The sequence below is a fragment of the Scyliorhinus torazame genome, chromosome 2 (genome assembly GCF_047496885.1).
Source record: "Scyliorhinus torazame isolate Kashiwa2021f chromosome 2, sScyTor2.1, whole genome shotgun sequence".
Classification (NCBI taxonomy): Eukaryota; Metazoa; Chordata; class Chondrichthyes; order Carcharhiniformes; family Scyliorhinidae; genus Scyliorhinus; species Scyliorhinus torazame.
In genome coordinates, this window is record NC_092708.1 from 373,524,971 (window position 1) to 373,545,213 (window position 20,243).

Below are 20,243 nucleotides of genomic sequence, written 5' to 3' on the forward strand. Positions count from 1 at the left end.
TCCCCACACCGAAAAGAATGAGCAGTGTACAAAATATAGGGACATATTTATCACTGCGCCCCCAACAACACCCCCTCGCTATTCAACGGACAAATGTACCATCTTCTGGTACTGAGCCCGGCAGACAGCAAGGTGTCAGATCTCCAGTTAGCTCACCTTGATTTGAGTAAGGGTTGTGGTGCTGTGTTGTGGTTGGTCTCAGTGAGTTTGAGATGGATATGAGTTAAAAAAACAATTGTGCATTCCTGTTCCACATTACCCATGCTCAGCTAGTGCACTGGCCAGAACATGACCCTAATACACAATTGTCATTTTGGAGCTTTCAGTTTCATATGAACAGAAGGATGTGTTGCTAACTTTTCAGTTGGTTCAATTGCTCTTTTTTATTACCTTTGCTCTCGAGTCGCCAGGTATCTTTATGATACCGCCACGAGGTTCAAGTCCAAGTAATGATCAATAACTCAATACACCGATTAGTAAGATTCAAATCAATGCACATTTATTATACACAGTAATCGCTACTCATGCACAAATTCTACGTCTAAGCTACTTCTACAACTAACAGGCCTATACTTAACTTCGGACTGGCCCACCAGGTCAGGGGAACAAATGGCCTTTCGTTCGGGTTCTGAGTCTGCGGGATTCGAAGTTGGTACGGGTTGGTAGCTAGGAGCGCCTATCTCATAGCGAGCGTTGAATTAAGACTTACGGTCTTTCAGCGGTCACTGCACCGGTCACGATCAGGGTTGGTTCGCGTTGCTGGGTAACCTGGGCAGGAAGAAGAGAGCGAGTTGAACTTGGGGGCTTAACTTTATAGTCCCTAGGGGCTTCCCGCCTTTCGGGGCGGACCCTGTATCTGGTTCTAGGTGATTGGACTTTGTTCCAATCGCTTGGTTCGATTTCTCCAATACTGGAGCGGTTCCTTGATCGATGGGCGGTCTTGAGGTGTTCGTTAACTTCTTTTGTGTTGGCTCCTGCTGGCGTCAGTGAGTCTGGCTTAGTTTTGTGTGTCCCAAATGTTGCTATTGTTCCCGGGGATTGCTCATTAGTATGTAGATGGCTGCTACATTATTATGCTGATGGTCGCTGGTATCGATGCTGTCTGGGCTTTTGCAGAGTTAAATACACAGCAAACCTGCACCTGCTGGTTTCTGCCTGTGTTGGCTTAATTTCCCTTCAGCCTTTGCCGTTCGCCATTTTAAATCGGGACTTGGCCAATTCAGGTGGCTACAGATGGCAACAGTTAAATATCCTGCAAAGAAAATGCATACCTGTGCACTACCAGAGGAAAATGAATTACACAAGCTGAAGCATTTGCAACCTACTACAACTCTTCAGCCAGAAATGCTGATGGGATGATCGATCCTCCTGAGGCCCTCACCATCATAGGTGCTAATTTTCACCCAATTAGGCTCACTCTATATGATGTCAAGAAACATCTGAATGCGTTGGATACAGCAAAGGCTATTGGCCTAAAGATTTGTGCTTGAGAACTAGCCATTCCCCTAGCCAAGCCATTCCACTACAGCTGCAACACTGACATTTACCTGACAATGTGGAAACTTGCCTGGGTGCGTCCTGCGATGGTATGTGCCTGCATGCAATATAATGTAAAGATGCTCTGCAGAGCAATTGTTAACATGGGAATGGAGAGTGTTACTGCCCACAGTGTGATGGTGTGCAGTCACATTGTCAGAGAACAGTCTAGAAGAACACTCCCTTGCATGCTGGGAGAAGCGTCATGCATGACCGTACTTGGAACTGTTAATAGTTTAAGCCTACTGACAATGGTGTTTGTGTTAAGCACACAAGCTTCATGATTTCATTAATGAGCCACCACCACACCAGCTGAAAGAGTCCTGGGGCTGGATTCCTGGATCCCTGACGCCAAAATCGTGTTTGGCGATGGGGTGGAAAATCGCCGATGACGACGAAATTGGGGGGGTGGAGCTGCATTCGCAATGCTCCGCCCCTGAAAAGCGGCGTTCTCTAGGCCATTGCCTGAGGCCTGCCCCGCGATGCTCCGTCCCTGACCGGCTGAGTTCCTGACGGTGTGGGACACGTGTGGTCTCATCTGTCGGGAACTCAGCGTGGCAGCTGCGGACTCAGTCCAGCAGTCGGGGGTAGGGCCGATTTGCGGTGGCATTTTTTGGGGCTGGGGGCAGTGTGTGTGTGTGTGGGGGGGGGGGGGGGTCCGGGATGCGGGTGCCAGCAAAGGGGGGACTATTTTTGCGGGCCGGGTCTGCGGGCTGCATCCGTCATGAGGCATGGCGCGGCCACTGCTGCAGGTCGCCTTCGTGTGAATGCGCGGCCACGGACCCAGCAATGCTCCAGGCCGTTTCGGAGCTCTACACTGCCTGGCTACTAGCTCCCCCCTCATCCCCGGAGCAGGGAATCGGTGGCCATTTTCACGCTGACGTGGGGACTTAGTCTCCCAAATGGAGAATCCATCCCCCAATTATGACATGAACTCTCCACAAAAAGCAAGACAAATCCAATTCGGCCATTTATGGCCCCATGGTTGTGCAGGTGGCCAATCATCTCAGTAGGAGTTACTCAGGATACTGTCCTAGGCCCAACCATCTTTAACTTCTCCAAATATAACTTTTCCTTGATCATCAGGCCAGAGTGGGGATGCTCACTGATGACTGCACCGTGTTAATTAATATTCACAACTCCTCAGACTCTATGGACAACATTCTGACTTGGGCTAATCAGTAGCAACTAACATACGTGCCACAAATATCAGGCAATGACCACCCCAAACACAAATCAAACCACTTTCCCATGAAAGTAAATGATTACCATCGCTGAATCCCCAGAGTCAATGCCTTGCGAGTTACCACTGACCACAAATGTAACTGAAATTAGCTATATAATTACTGTGGCCACAAGAGCAAGTCAGAGGCTGGGAATTCCCCAGTGTGTAACTCATCTCCTAACATCCAAAAGCCTGTCCACCATCTACAAGGGCACAAGTCAGGAATGTGTTGGAATACTCTTCACTCGCCTGGATGAGAGCAGGTCCAACAGCACTCAAGAAGCTCAACACCATCCAGGACAAAGCAGCCTACTTGATTGCCATCCCATCACCACCTTAAACATTCACACGTTCCAACACTGATGTACCACCTATAAGATGCAATCCAATAGTTTGGCAAGACTTCATCAACAACATCATCCAAACCGGAGACCGTTACCACCTAGAAGAACAAGGGCATAGAAACACCTGAATCTCCAAGGTGCACAAAATCCTGACTTGGAACTATATCATCTTTCCTTCACTATGGGTGGGTTGATATCCTAGAAATACCTAGACTAGATGGACTGTTCACAAAGATATCTCACCACCATCTTCTCAAGGAAACTAGAAATGAGCAACAAATGCTGGCCTTGTAAATATTGTTCTAATTATAAGGTTTACAAAATTATAAAGTTTTGGCACTTACATTTAGGAAAATGAAATGTAAGCCTGAATGGTCTGATTATTAGAAATCAAAGGAAGGTTTAGATTGTTTTATTTGACAGAAGGTGCAAAGTATTTGAGCTTGGAGACAATGGCAGCAATCTCTAAATTTACAATGAGTAGACTCTGAGGATTCTCACTATCGAATATGTAGCTTGAGTAGGGACATTTCTGGGCTTGGTGCACCTGCCTTGGGAATAATTGCTGTGATTAGCATGATTTTCATTTGGGAGTACTGGGTTCAATGTAGAATCAGGTTTTCCATCCATGGTGAGATGGCCAGTGGGGCTGCTCAGTGCTGAGGTGGGCTGGTTAAAAGTCCCTCAATTCAATATTAATCACTTTAGACCTCACCCCTCCCGCCCCCTCATACCCCCTACCCACTCTTCATACCCCATCCATATCAACTCATGCTAATGTATGCCCTTTCACTCACCCAAAAATAGCCCCTCATACTCTCCGACAATCCATGGACCCACCCTCATTACAATGGCCCATCACACCCTCCATGGCAATTCAAAGGACTTCCACATCCATTCACTTAGTATGCACTCTTTAAATAACTAATGCACAATAGCATGTGTAGAAAAGCTCTAAAAAATTCATTCATAACTTTCTTTAAAAACTGCTATTATACAACCCTATAAAATTGTCAATCAATCATACCTTAAAAGTATCAGTAATAGAAATTATAAGCACTTGACACCAACTCTGACAATTGACTTGAGACTTCCCTCTATGTTCCTACTCAGCGAAACAGGAAAATGGGAAGCTAGGAACAACTGTGAACCTTTTGCTATAAGGACTGTAATTCCACGGGGTGTATGATTTTTGGTAAGTATAACAGGGAACAAGCCTCTCTGTAATTTAAAATATGAGTTGCCTACAAATGAAAATAGTGTTTAGTTGATAGTACTTTTAGTCACTTGTTACAGTAAAAGTTTAAAAATGTGAAATTTGGCCATGTCACTCTTTCAGTTAATAACTGGAAGTTGGGATCCTTTTGTAAAAGGTATTGGTCTCTATGGGTATTGTAACAAAATCTGTGGAATTTTAATCCGCAGACTGCGGTGAGTACTGTGGGTCTGGCCAAAGCTTTTAGATGAAAGAGGTTGTATTTTTTGTGACTTTTGCTGTATTCATTGAATAGTTAAAAATGGCTTTGTCTATTGTTGAAGCTTTCCTTGAAAGAGTGGACTTGTCTTTGAGTGCCTTCCAATGCCTAACCTAAAATAGGTTAATTTAAAAGCAATGGCAGAATAGTTGGAATTAGAGTTAAAAGCAGGAGATAGAAAAGTGGAAATGTTACTGACTCAACGTTTGAACCTTGAGGAAGAAAAAGACAATCCAGAGTCGGCTAGGATCTATTGCAAGTGAAAAATCGCGAAGTTAAAAGAGACAGAGAAAAGGAAGTTTAATTTTAAAGAGGACAGGAAGAAAGAAAAAGAGAAAATGACATGTGAAAACTTGATTTAGAATTTCAAAGAGTAAGAGCAAGGGAAAACCTTGAATTCAAAGAGAAAGAGAAGCCAGGAAATTTGAACTGATAAAGAATGGTTTGATTATGTAAACATGCTGTAGCAAGCAGGTTTGACAATTAGTTATATTTAACTTCTGACTTTGATTTAATAAGGAATAATTGCCGAGTACCTAAATTCTGTGAGGAAGTAGTTGAAATGTATTCTTGAGACAAACTTTTGAAACAGAATTGATATTCAATAGTCCATAGAATCCCTACAGTGCTGAAGGAGGCCATTTGGTCCATCAAGTCTGCACCGACCCTCCAAAAGAGCACACCACCCAGGTCCGCCCCCCCCGTCCTATCCCCGAAACTCTGCGCATTGATCATGGCCATTCCACCGAACCTGCACATCTTTGGACTGTGGGAGGAAACCAGAGCACCCGGAGGAAACTCACTGAGATCTGGGGAGAATGTGCAAACTCCACAAGGTCACACAGGCTGGAATCAAACCCACATTATAGGAAGGATGGGATTGGGGGTGCAGAGGCAATTCACCAGGATGTTGCCAGGGATGGAACATTTAAGTTATGAAGGGAGGTTGGGTAGGCTTGGGTTTTTGCTGGAGCAGAGAAGACTGAGGGGTGACCTGATTGAGGTGTACAAGATTGTGAGGGACATGGACAGGGTGGATAGGAAGCAACTGTTCCCCTTAGTTGAAGGGTCAGTTATGAGGAGACACAAGTTCAAGGTGAGGAGCAGGAGGTTTAGGGGATTTGAAGGAAAACGCTTTTACCCAGAGGGTGGTGATGGCCTGGAATGCACTGTCTGGGAGGATAGTAGAGGCGGGTTGCCTCACATCCTTTAAAAGTACCTAGATGAGCACTTGGCACGTCAGAACGTTCAAGGGTATGGGTCAAGTGTTGGCAAAGGGATTAGGTAGACAGGTCAGAAATTTATCATGTGTCGGTGCAGACTCGATGGGCAGAAGGGCCTCTTCTGCACTGTATTATTCTGTGATTCTGTAAAGATGCTCTGGCGAGGTCTTGCAGGTGCAGCCAGTGACTACCGAGAGAAATCAGTGAACATCTCGCGAGTGCATCTCGCAAGACGTTTCAAGTGTCGCAAATCTTGCGAGAGGCTTCTCGCGTGATTCAACGGCTTCTTCGCGACACCAAGTCTGGTGCGGCGAGGCTGCTGAATTGCGTCCATAGTTTCTGCCATGTCATTGTTTCCATTATTAATTCCTCATCTTCTCCAGAGGGCCAATATTTACTTGAAGTATTCTTTACTATTTTATAAATCTGTAGACGCCCTTACTGTCTGTTTTTATATTTCTTGCTAGATGACACTCATTCTCAATTTCCTTTCTTTTTGTAGTCATCCTTTGCTGGTCCCTAAAATGATCCCAATCTTCTGGCCCACCACAAACCTTCATTAATCTTTTTGAATGTCAAAGCACTGCATTTTAAAATATTTTTAAAAGTCCTTGTCACCTTTATTCTAGCTTCTATCCTGGCAAAATAAATGATAATGGTTTAATTATCTGGAAAATCAAATCTAAAAGTGTAGAATTTTAAATGCTCTTAACTTCCTGGTTTGCTGTGTGTAAATACGTCAATGTAATTGGCCATATGCTTGCTTGCTGACATCACGACAACTGTATGCCAAGAAATCTGGCGGCAGATTTAAACTGACCTCTTGCTTCACCACTGACTGCAAAATCCAGGAATAATGAGAAATTACCAGTTAACTTGTTAATTTACTCCTAGTGGAACATGGAATGCTGGTCAGGATGTGGGGAGAACTTCCTTCTACTTTGTTTTGGTACTAGAGGATATTCATAGAATCATAGAATCCCACACTGCAGAAGGAGGCCGTTTGGCCCATCGAGTCTGTGCCGACCCTCCGAAAGAGCACTCTACCTAGGCCCGCACTTTCCCCACAAGCCCACCTAACCTGCACATCTTGGGAGACTAAAGGGAAATTTAACAATAGCCAAACCACCTAACCTGCACATCGTTGGACTGTGGGGGGAAACCTGGGGCGAAATTCTCCGGAAACGGCGCGATGTCCGCCGACTGACGCCCAAAACGGCGCAAATCAGACGGGCATCGCGCCGCCCCAAAGGTGCGGAATGCTCCGCATGTTTGGGGGCTGAGCCCCAACCTTGAGGGGCTAGGTTGGCGCCGGACGAATTTCCACCCCGCCAGCTGGCGGAAAAGGCCTTTGGTGCCCTGCCAGCTGGCGCGGAAATGACATCTCCGGGCGGCGCATGCGCGGGAGCGTCAGCGGCCGCTGACAGCTTCCCACGCATGCGCAGTGGAGGGAGTCTCTTCTGCCTCCGCCATGGTAGAGACCGTGGCGGAGGCGGAAGGGAAAGAGTGCCCCCACGGCACAGGCCCGCCCGCGGATCGGTGGGCCCCGATCGCGGGCCAGGCCACCGTGGGGGCACCCCCCGGGGCCAGATCGCCCCGCACCCCCCCCCCGCAGGACCTCGGAGCCCGCCCGCGCCGCCCTGTCCCGCCGGTAAGGTAGGTGGTTTAATTTACGCCGGTGGGACAGGAATTTTAGCTGTGGGACTTCGGCCCATCCGGGCCGGAGAATCGAGCGGGGGGGCCCGCCAACCGGCGCGGCGCGATTCCCGCTCCCGCCGAATATCCAGTGCCGGAGACTTCGGCAACCGGCGTGGGCGGGATTCACGCCAGCCCCCGGCGATTCTCCGACCCGGCGGGGGGTCGGAGAATCTCGCCCCCGATGTAGACACAGGGAGAATATACAAACTATACACCCAAGGCTGGATTTGAACCCAGGTCCTTGGTGCTGCGAGGCAGCAATGCTAACCACTGTGCCATGGTGCTGATCCGAAAAATGGAATCTCTGACAATGCAGCAATCGCTCAAAACTAGCATGGAAATATCAGCATAATTAGGAAGCAAGAACGCACATTTCATTAGAAATAAGGGTGCTTCCACTAAGCCAAACTGACAGACAATTAATGTGTGACGTATTCACAGACTAACAGAATTAAATTGTCATAGTTCTCTAACTCATCAATCGAAGAATGAGTGAGATTTATGATCACATGGGACAAAACTGATTTCAAATACATTTGAAAAGTGGAGGTGTATTTATGTTTCAGAGCAATGTTTTTCAAACGCTTTTTCCAACAACCCACCCTTTCCAAATGGCTGTCCCTCACGACCCACAATATGTAACATGATTTTTTATTTAATATGTTCTGCATTAACAAATAGATGGGAATGGTTGTGCATGTTCAATTAGAATGTCGTACGGCAGTGTTATGCTTTAATCAGCAATGGGAGTGAATGCAGGTTGGCTGGGAACATTGGAAGTTCTATTGGAATGAAAGGACCATGATTGCAGTATGGGCGACCTCTCGTCTTTTAGTTTAAAATAGTTCTCGGGCCAGAATGAATCCTTTCTTCTTGTTCAGTCTGGGGGCAGTTGAAAGTGGTTTCGACTGCAAGAGTCCAATTACTGTCTGTGCGAACGGGGTTTAAAATAGATCAGAGCATTCCGTTCGTAGCCTGGGCTGGCAGTCTTCAGCCACACTTGGAGTTTTACTGAGAGGCCAGGCTCCTGTCTCCGACACTGCCCTGGGAGGAGTTGCATTGAAATCAAATAGCCCCAATCCGGATGGATTCTTCAACAACAGAGGAGAGAGAGAGGAGCATCAAGCTAGCTCGAATTCATTTACAGATCAGGGAAACATGACACATGCTGGGGATCATTTTTGGCAACCCATTTTTCACAATTCCCTCACAGTGTCAACGGTCGATAAGCTCAGAAGATTCATATACTATCTTATTTTATTACAGAATTAACTCAAAAGCATTTGTTCTTTTTCCGATTTATCAAGGATGCAATTAACCCCAAGACAAATGAGAATTGCTAAGGGTCATTCTCAAAACTTTCCTCTTTAAATATAAATAACTAAAAGAAGGATTAACTTTGAGGCCAAAGAGGACAATTAAAATTGGAACAATTTAAACTTGATTGTTATTTTTCCCTCATGCCTAAAGGCACTGATTTAACTTATCTAAAATCATAAGGCTTTTACTAGCTATCTTTCTTATGTGTAGTGTTACGAGGGCGTGGTCAGTTCCAGCCCCACAACCCCGGAGTCCCCACATAAGTGAATTAACCAATAAATCATGTTTCCCAAAGATCTTTAAGCCTTGACTGCTCCAATAAATTACAGATACCACGGGCTGTATTCTCCAGTCGCTGATGTCGAAATCAGAGAGTACACCGAGAGTTCAGAGAGTACACCGAGCAAAGTATCGATGGCCTCAGGACATTGCTTGAGGCCCACCCCCCAATGCTCTACCCTCAACTGGCCGTGTTCCCAACGGCGTCGGTCGCGTGTGGTCTCATCCGCCGGGAACTCGGCATGGCGACTGCAGATTCAGTTCAGCGTCGCTACAGTTGGGGGAGGGCTGATCCCTGGGCATGGGGGACATTATCAGGGGCTGGGGAACGGAGGAGGGATGGTCCAAGGCGTGCGAGCCAGCCAAAGGGAAGGACTATTTTGCAGGCCAGGTCCGCGAGCGGCCGTCGCCATGTAGCATGGGGTGGCCACAGCAGGATGCCGCCGTGCACATGTGCTGGCCACGGACCCGGCAATTCTCCACGCCGTATCGGCAGCTAGAGCTGGATGCTGTATGCTGCCTTGATGCTAGCCCACGGCCAACGGAGGATCGGTGGCCATTTAATGTCATTTCTTCTGTCATAAAACGCCACCGTTCCCACGCCGGCGTGGGGACGTAGCCTCAAAATCAGAGAATCCAGCCCCAGATTTATAAGTAAGACATCAAACAAACGTTTATTAATAATAAGAGGAAAAGATGATGTATATAAAAAATAACAGGACAATGGTCTACCAGTCTACCTAATCCCCCCACCTTGTTCCATCCTTCATCTAGCCACCTACAAGAGAGACACATGGTAAGGATAGGAAAGGATTAAAAGAAAATGGGGAATAAATGGAAAATTTTGAGGTGAAACTTCACTGCTGTGGCCTCTCGGAATAGATTTGCTCAGGGAATTCAGGTCAGTACAGTTCCATCTTTCTACCACCAGATGGAGCTAGGTACAAGATGGTCAGGTCATTGCAATTCCAATCATCAGCCACCAGATGATGCTGTACACAGGATGCTTATGTGTTCCTCAGTACAATCCTGCTCTTCTACCACCAGATGGAGCTTTGATTTGTATTGTCACATGTACCGAAGTACAGTGAAAAGTATTTTTCTGCGGTCAAGGGAACATACACAGTACGTACATAGTAGACAAAAAAGAATAATCAACAGAGTACACAGACAAATGGTACAGCGACACACAGTAATTGGTTACAGTGTGGAACAAGGGGCCAAACAAAGCAAATACATGAGCAAGAGCAGCACAGGATGTTCTGAATAGTGTCCTTACACATCAGTCCGAGGGAGAGTTGTTGAGGAGTCTAGTAGCTATGGGGAAGAAGCTGTTCCTATGTCTGGATGTGCGGGTCTTCAGGCTTCTGTATCTTCTGCCTGATGGAAGGGTCTGGAAGAAGGCAAAGCCTGGATGGGAGGGGTCTCTGATAATGGTGTCTGCCTTCCTGAGGCAGTGGGAGGTGTGAAGGGGGTGTCCAGTGATGAGATCTCTTAAAACGGAATAGCTAGGATGCCACTAGAGTAGTTTTACATAAGTTAGTTTATTAAGGATTGAGATTAATTATAGAAAGTGTACTGGGTAATCATTATTAACCATTAAACCTGTATTTTGGGACATAGCAGTGATAATCATGTAAACTCTGGGGTACAAGCAGTGACCATAATGCATGATGGAATTTAGGATAGCTAACTTATCCATTTTTTTGAGACACACAAGATGTGTGGTTAGCAGACGACATAATAAGCACGCTATATCACTGGCCTCCAGTATCCTCTGGAACAATCTATGAAGTGAAAAGGAAGCCACTTCTGATACCCTGGCTCCCAGAAACAATCCATGGCAGGATGCTGGGATGGGGAAAACAACTTAAGATTGACATAAAGCTTTTGGTAAACAACAGGTGACAGGATGAGGCTCAATCATGGGTTGATTGCAATTTTATTGGGTAGGTTTGGACATGACAACTTCAGGGATTGGATCGAGTCCAATTGGGGTGGGCTATTGATTTTTGGAAATTGTATAATTGATGTGTTTTTATCAGTGTTCAGTAGATCGATCTTAGCATTCTCCAGGTCCATCTCCGTGTACACAAAACCAAGCTTGAGGTAATAAATAGCCGCCTTATCCAAGATTGTTGTGTGTCTGCTCTGTTTATTAAGCTAAGGCCTAACAATGAGGGACAGACCCCACGTTAAGGCTGGTTTAATACTCAGGCCTTGAAAATGCTCCGACAAGGTGTAGACAGAATCAATGTGCGGGTGGCAAGCTTGTGTGATGCATTGGGCTGAATTCACCACACTCTGCAGTTTCTTGCGATCTTGGGCCGAGCAGTTGCCATACCAAGCTGTGATGCAGCTGGATATGATGCTCTCCATGGCACATCTGTAAATGTTTGTGAGAGTCGATGCAGACATGCCGAATTTCTTCAGCTTCCGTAGGAAGTAGAGATGTTACTGGGCTTTATTGACTGTTGGTCAACCTGAGTGGACCAGGAAAGACTTGGTGATAGTGACCCCAGGAACATAAAGCTATCGACCAACTCCACCTCAGAGCCATTGGTGCAGACGGCGGTGTGTGTCGTTCTATGCTTCCTGAAGTTGATGATCAGTTCCTTGGTCTTTGCGACATTTAGAGAGAGGTTGTTTTCAGTAAACCATGCAACTAAGTGAATTATCTCCCTACTGTAGTCTGTTTCATCATTGTTTGAGATACAACCCATCACAGTCAAATCCATCCACAAACTTATAGATTGAGTTGGAGTTAAATCTTGCTACACAGTCATATGTGTATAGGGAGTGCAGTAGAGGTCTGAGCACACATCCTTGCGGGGCCCCGGTGTTGAGGACTATTGTGGAGGAGGTGCTGTTGCCTATCCTGACAGATTGCGGTCTGCTAGTGAGGAAGTCAAGGATCCAGCTGCACAGGGTGGGGTCAAGTCCAAGATTGCAGTTTGGTTATAAGTCTTGTCAGGATAATGGTGTTGAAGGCAGAGCTGTAGTCAATGAACAGCAGTCTCACGTAGGTGTCCTTGTTGTCGAGGTGTTCAAGTGTTGATTGTAGAGCCAGGGAGATAGTATCTACTGTGGACCGGTTGCAGTGATAGGTGAACTGCAGTGGATCGAGAATGTCTGGGAGGCTGCTGTTGAGGTGAAGCACTGCTCGATCACGCTCCTGGTTGCTGTATGGGCGTCATAACGGATCTTCGCATTGATCTGTGGTCTCCGGATAAGTGTCATCAGCCATGACCGCAGTGGATAACCCATCACCCAGGAGCAAATTCCTCAGCTGGGGAGACATTTCAAACTTGTCAGGAATTGACAGGTGAACCCTGCTGCCCGGGCATCCTGGTGGGCTTGGTCCACATTGAAATGTATGTATTGTTCTGCCTGGGCATAAAGGGCCTCCGTGATGGCGCGGACGTACCTGTGCACCGAGGTCTGTGAGATCCCAGACAGGTCCCCACTGGGCGCCTGGAAGGGCCCCGTTGTGTAAAAGTTCAAGACGGGTGTCCTCCCCCATACCCCCGCGGTGACAGGTGTGCCATCATCTGACAGATATGTCGCACTGTCTCCCTGCTCAGCCTTTGACGGCATACCAAATCTGGCAGGTCCTCAAATGACAGGCGGTGCCAGTGTACACGAGGCCTCATGCGACACCTCCTTGGCACCTCTTCCTCCTCGGCACCTCTTCCTCCTCAGCCTGTTGGGCAGCCAACTCTCCAACCTGGGCAGATGCCACCTACCCCTCTGCTGCCCACTCTGCTGCTGCTCACTCTGCTGCTGCTCACTCTGCTGCTGCAGCTTCCTCCTCCTCCTCGAGCAGTGCCAGCTCGTACAGTTGCAGGGCTGAGGCAACTGGCAGGAAGGCCACTGTTGCTGGTTGAATTCCAATATCCATTGCCTGCAGGGGGTGACAGGTCAACATGTTAATATGGTGCGTACCCCTCGTGCCCAACCAGGTCAACCAGGCTACACGTTGGCACTGCGGGCTCTGCCCTCAAATATCCCTCCCCCCCATCCCCGCAGCCCTGGCCCCGTTAGTGGCCGGCACCATGGGGGCCTCTGGCCCTGGCGGCCATCCCTAATGCCAGGGCTACCATTGGCTGGCACTGCCCCTGCCAGGGGTAGGCACCGTGGCCCCCATAGGGGCTACTGTGGGTGTTTCTTGGGTGGGCCGCCGACGGGTGGCGGCAGGGGTGAGGTGGGATGTGGCAGGGGATGGGGTGTGGGTGTGGGGGGGTCCATATGGTTGGTGTCACTCTGCAGAACCAGGGACTAGGGTAGGTGGTTAGTGGGGTGCGCAGCAAGATGGCTACCTTGCAGGCCACGGTAATGGTGATTCGTGCCTGGAAACCGTCCAGTCCCGTAGGGGGTCACCCGGTGACTCGGCCTGTTCCTCCCATCACCACCTCCACCCACCGCCGGCCCTGGCAGAGCCCCCGCCAGTGTCCTGCCTGGCCGCCCGCAGTCGTTCCTCTCTGTGTCCTACCTCCTCTCTCTCTCCTTCATCATCCAGGACACCGGTTTCACGATTTTTTAAGTGACCCATGCCGTCGGGAACTCGGCCCATCGGAGGAGGAGAATAGCAGAGGCCCTAGAGAATACTGGGTTGGACCCGCTAATGATATGCAAATGATGTTTACTGACCATGGGTTCCGGAACGCAATGATGTAGCTGTCGAGTTGACAGACCATTGCGATTTGGCATCAAATCGGCACCCGCCGATTTAACCCAATGATTTAACCCATTTTCCAATGGGTTAAAGATCCACTCAAGGACTTGAACACAACACTCTTGGTTGATACTCTGGTGCAGTACTGAGGGGCTGTTTTTCAGATGACATGTTAAATAGGTTCCCTGTTTCCCTTCCTAAGGTGGATCTTATAATTCCCATGGCAGTATTCCAAAGAATGGGAGTTAACCTCAGTGACCGAATTAATATAGATTTTTCTATCAACATCACAAAAGCAGGGAAACAGGTTATAATTGCCATGGTGTTTGTGGGAACTTGCTGTGCACAAATTAGAACCATAGAATTCCTAAAGTGCAGAAGGAGGCCATTCTGCCCACTGAGTCTGGACTGAGCCTCTGAAAGAGCACCCTACCTAGGCCCACACCTCCACCCTATCCCCGTAACCCCACCTGTCTTTGGACACTAAGGGGTGATTTAGTGTGGTCAATCCACCTAGCCTGCACATCCTTGGACTGCGGGAGGAAACTCACACAGACATAGGGAGGAAGTGCAAACAGTCACCCAAGTCCAGAATTGAACCCGGGTCCTTGGTGGCATGAGGCAGCCACCTTAAATGCCACATTTCCTACAACAGTGACTACACTTCAAAAGTACCTTGTTAAATGTGAAATGCTCTGTGATGTCTTATGGACATGATGAAAGGCACTATGTAAAGTTTGTCTTTTATGGTTGCAGGTATTTACAACATTTTCAAGCCCCGAGCATGTTGAATTACTGACAGTTTGCATTGTCAATCTGAAATAAAATCCACTGAAACAGTAAATACAAACCATTTAAACAGAAAACGAGAAGCTCAAATTTTATTTTTTAAAGTGAACATGTCTGTTGTGTATGCAATTTAATTCAACTGAGTAGCACTTACAGCTGTCAAAAACATTCCAAAACATTGACTGAAGCATGCATATGCTATACAAATCTGACTTAAATAAAGACCTCTTTAAAATTTAGTCAGTCTCCTTCTAGTTCAAGCCACTCACAATGTTGACCCCCCTATTGAATCCTAGTGTTAGTATCGGCTAAATGCAGAGATCATGGAAAAGAGCAGGAAACATGAAGTTGGTATGCTTCCAGCATTGCAATTCAATGGATGTGGATTAATTGATCATTAGTGCATAGGGTACGGTCCAATTTAGCCCCCTTTCTATCTGAGCTTGATTTGAATCTCATCTTCAAGATGAGGGTGGTGCTCAAACCCAGTGACACTGTTTTCTTCCAAATATTCATATCAATTAGCTCAGTTTATTCTAGACCAGTTAATACTGGAAAATAAAATGCAGAAATTTGCATCGTCTTTATTTTAGATTTATTTATTGAATTTAAACAGCTTGCTCCCTGGTGATGGATGTACTTTAAACTTCCAACATGGGGTTTTAATGTTGAATTTACTCCAGTAATGTTGCAAAGTGAAATAAAACATAATAAATGTTCCTAGACCGATGGCAGTTATCATGCTGACCAAATAGTGGAATGGATATGCCATTGGTGGGTCATCAACATAAATCTGGAAGAAAAATGAAACCCTCACGAGTGAAAAATCAAACACAGCATTATGTTAAACTACAACCATTATTTACACAGTTTGCATCATCAGTTTGGAATAATATCTCCCTGAACTGTAAATACAAACTTTCTAAACAGATAAAGGAGACAATCTGCTTTTATTTTTTATTTGATGAGTGGAAGAAGAAAGCTTCAACAGCATCAGGGGTGACTTTCCATACGATTGTGCATTATATGATTATGGCTTTAACATTACTGTCCCCTCCACCCCCACATACACATACACACACACACCCCTTGATGCCGTTTTTAGTCAAGAATCTATCTATCTCTACATTAAAATACCCTGCCTTTACCACTCTCTGAGGAAAAGAGTACTAAAGACTCACAGCTGCCTGAGAGAAAAATAAAATCTGCTCAGCTCCATCTTAAATGTGAGATCCTTTATTCTTAAACCGTGTCCCCTAGTTCCACAAGGGGAACAATCCTTTCAGGATCCATCCTGTTAAGCCCCATCAGGGTCCTACGTTCCAGTAATCTTTTATTATTGTCATAAGTAGGCTTATATTAACACTGCAATGGAGTTACTGCAAAAATCCTCTAATTGCCACACTCCGGCACCTTTTCGGGTACGCTGAGGGAGAATTCAGAATGTCCAAATTACCTAACAGCACGTCTTTCGGGACTTGAGGGAGGAAACCGGAGCACCCGGAGGAAACACACGCAGACACGGGGAGAACGTGCAGACTCCGCACAGACAGTGACCCAAGCCGGGAAACGAACTGGGGCCCTGGCGCTGTGAAACAACAGTGCTAACACCACTTTGTTACCGTGCTGCCCATAAATTCATCTCTCATTCTTCTAAACCCCAATGGGTACAAATTTATAATCCAGATATATTAACTGAATTCAAGCTCCACCAACTGCTATGGTGGGATTTGAACCCCTGCCCCTAGAACCTGTCCAACCTTTTCTCATGATAACTCACTCATCCCAGAAAAAAGTCAAGTTCTTTGAACTGATTCAAATGCAATTGTGTCCTTTCTTAAATAAGGAGACCAAATTTGTACACACACTCCAGATGTGCTCTCATCAATGCCCTGTAGAACTATAGCAAAACATCCCTACTTTTATATTTCATTCCCCTCGCAATAAACAACAACATCCCACTTACCTTCCTGATCAATTGCTGGACCTGCTTATTAACCCATTTCACTCTATTCCTCAGAGTTTTGCAATCTCTCTCCATTTAGATAATATCCTACTTTTCTAATGACATCATATCACATTTAATGAAAGGTTAATGTTCTTAAGTTAACACCAGTCAAAATTCTTCTTCCTTTAATGCTTCTATAAAATGAGTAACTACTTGGAATTGAAAGTCCTTCCCTCTCATTCTTCCTTTTTCTTTGGCAAACTCACTTTAAAATATCTAAACAGAACTGGTATTACCTGAAATTCCTCAACCAAGTTACAGAAGGATACTCCGGAAATTACTGTTATTCGGAAATGATACAGTTCTGAACCCTACATTGCAGAAAAATCAACTGTGAGGTAAAACAGATTGAATATGATTTTGCGACAAGAACAATGATGAGGCTAATAATGTTTATATTAAAACAGAGCAAATTAGATGGAAACTTCCCTGGTGTCTACAAATTTAAACACAGAAGTCCAGAAGCTACTGTTAGTCAGAGATACTCCATTCCTCTAAAAGATGCTCTGTAACAGCCCACACCAAGGGATTCTGCACCAAAATCAATGCAATGGCATGAATTAGAGATATTTTCCCACCAGTTACCATCTAATGATGGCTGCAAAAGTTAGGGCTGGTGCATTCAGGAGTGAGTTTTTAACTCATCAGTGGGAGGATTGTTGAACAACATGGCTTGACCTAAAGTGCAAACAGTTGCTGACACATTTCTCTTGCAGGAGAAAGTTGGGCACAAAAGGAGACATCAGGAATTAACCAAAGAGGGAGGAAGAGTCTTGCCATAATGGGAGATCCCACGGTTGAAGCGATGGCCACTGGCGGAGCTGATGCATTTAGAGTTGAGGGCCTCCACATTCTGAATATTCCTCCTCTAATCACACTTCTCCCTCATTGCTCAATCTTTTCAGAATTCCACGATGCAGATGGTGAAAATATACATTTTCTATTTTAATTTCTCTTCTCTCCAGAACCTACTGTCATGATCATGGAGAAAACTCCCCAATTACATATGGACATATTGGACTTTTAAACAAGACATGTGAAGTGGGATTCACTGTCGGCAGCATCCTCTGACTTGCTGGCAGTGCACCCATGCCCGTGGGTTCCCCGATGGCGCGGGGTGGTCACAATGGGAAGCCCCATTGCCGACTGTGGGAATGGAGATTCCCGCTGTCGTTGGGGACACGCTGTGCCGGAAAACAGGGATGGCAGGATGGAGAATCCCACCATGTATATTTTTTTAAATGGACATTCAAGCCAAAGATGGTTGAGGATATAAATTCTGAGAATGTAAATTCAGTGACTGAGAATTTCCTGCGTGGGTGATACTGAGTCCTGAGCGACAATGGAATATCACCCCATTTTTCTAGACAGGGACATATTAAAAGCACAAAGCATTTGAATGTAATCTCCTGTGGAGATAATGGAAGCTGATTATCTTCTCAGCAGGAATCATATTGTGTAAGCGATGTCCCAGTTTATGGGTTTTCACCTTCCCAGGAGTACAAGAGAGACTGGGATAAAAAGCCAGCTACAAACCAGGTCAAGAGGGATTAGAGCTGGGTATGCCAGAATGTGTGACACAGAAGCAAGAGTATCAGATAACAACCTAACCCTCTGATTCCTGGAAGCAGCCAAATCAGCAAAGCCACTACTGAAAAGGAAGTAGGACAGCCCCTCACAGTTAAACTGCAGCGCCCTGGAATCTCAAAATTAACTATTCAACTGTTGAAGTCAGACTTACTAAAATCACGAATTTCAACTACTGCAACGCTTCACCACCTACTCCTCACGGACAAGTTAATGACTGATTCGTATATTTTTAAAAGACACTTATTTTCGGACTCCTTGAGTGAGATCTTCCAGCTCTTCACGCTGGCGGGATTTTATGGTCCTGCTTATGGCGCACTCCGCAGCGGGCGTCCTGCAGTTGTGAGGTAGAATCAATGAGAAATTCCACTGATTGCGGCGGGACTTGAATATCCTGCCACTGGCCAATGGCGGTCTGCCTCCTGCCTCCGAGAAACACGTCAAGGGGAGACCAGAGAATCCTGTCCCTCATTTCTAATCAGTGTGAATGTTTGTGCATGTATTTTTTTATTGTATTCCTTGTGTTTGGTAACTAATAAACTCACTCTATCTTTAATTAAATGTTTGATTAATGTATCAAGGCAAAATTATTACTTACGAATAGACTGATGGATAGTCCATCTGGATTGTGCATAGCTGTAGACATTACAAAATATTTTCTTAGTTTGTCAAAACTTGGGTTAATTTTTGTACCTAGACAAAATACAAATGTCATCATCAAGATCTGATTTAATTCACAATATCAGACTTTTAAAAATCAGCTGCACTCTTTTACTTAGCCATTTCAATCATTTTCTCAATGTTTATAAAATTGAAAAATATTCATTCAGGATGCAGTAACTCTCTTCAACTGCCTGCATTATTTATCGGCTGCAGGACTGTGCTAGTTCCGAGATTAGGCATCTATAATCAACACATGCATAAATGGATACAACCAATAATCTTATCTTCTCCTTAAATTTCACATTGGCTCCTTTTAATAGAGATGAGAAGTTGAGTTCCTGATCTTCTCTTTGGTTGAGGCTCATCCTGTTTGGGTGCAGTCAGCAGGGTCTGTCAAGAGAGATATTACCCTTTCAGTGTTCCATGTTTCCTTTCTGCTGTGGGACACTCTGAAACAACCCTTCTAGTTTTAGTGAGTTCCATAATGTTGGTCTTTCTGAACTTTCTGGACCTCCCACTTGCTCAAGATTGATTCATTTGGAAATGTCCGCTTTCCTACAACAAAGTTGGTGACCTCTTCAGATATTTTCAAACGTATTATTTTCTTTCCACAGCAGAAACCATGCACCCGTTTTTGAGGCAGATATCTGTCTACAGGTTCAACTAAAAATGGTTAGATCGCACAAGATCTGTGTGATCTCTGCTTCTTGTGTGCACCTATTTTCTGGACACAAAGCTGAGGAATAAAGCAGTGATGACCTATTATGATGATCACCAAGTCCTTCTGCTCAGATCCTGCCTTGACTGTTGAAAAGCCATTGGCCCATGACGTCTGACCTGGAGGAAGTTCAAAGTTTGTTAACTTATATGAATATAAGCTGCAGCTCACACTTGGACCTTATCGGGAAGTCATGGGTGCACTCAAATCTTCTTGAAGCAAAAAATCAGAGGCCCAAACTTCATAACGTCTAGTTTCTACAGTATTAAACAGGAACTTGATTTACATCCAGGTCCACAGGTTTATTCCATTGTTGACGATGGTGCAATCCTAATTGTTCTACTTTTCTATTATCTAATTCATTCATGTCAGGGACGATAGTGACATTTAAGGGGCATCTTGACAAATACATGAATAGGATGGGAATAGAGGGATACGGACCCAGGAAGTGTAGAAGATTGTAGTTTAGTCGGGCAGCATGGTCGGCACGGGCTTGGAGGGCCGAAGGGCCTGTTCCTGTGCTGTACATTTCTTTGTTCTTGTTCTTTGTCTCAAGTATTGAATAATTGTCTTGTCACCAGAGCAGGTGTGAATGATACAGATGTGAAGTTCTTCATAGGAGGTGAAAGTGCCATTCGATCCAAGGAAGAAACATACAAATTGGCCAGAAAAAACAACAGACCTGAGGATTGGGAGCAGTTTA

The 20,243-nt window shown here is 45.6% G+C and overlaps 1 protein-coding gene across 4 annotated transcripts in view; it reads right to left on the reverse strand.

The window, feature by feature from the left end:
- Window positions 1–14,628: 14,628 nt before the first annotated feature.
- Window positions 14,629–20,243, reverse strand: part of LOC140407924 (cation channel sperm-associated auxiliary subunit beta-like) — a 64,384-nt gene continuing 58,769 nt past the window's right edge. For 3 of the 4 annotated variants that reach the window (XM_072495118.1, XM_072495117.1, XM_072495116.1), the window contains 3 exons: window positions 18,758–18,852; window positions 16,809–16,883; window positions 14,629–15,357 (listed from right to left, as the gene is read on the reverse strand). In XM_072495118.1, coding sequence (XP_072351219.1) covers window positions 15,160–15,357; window positions 16,809–16,883; window positions 18,758–18,852 — 368 coding nt within the window. In that variant the 3' untranslated portion in view covers window positions 14,629–15,159. Of the gene's footprint in view, window positions 15,358–16,808; window positions 16,904–18,757; window positions 18,853–20,243 lie in introns of all 4 variants that reach the window. The other variant, XM_072495119.1, reaches the window with a different exon arrangement.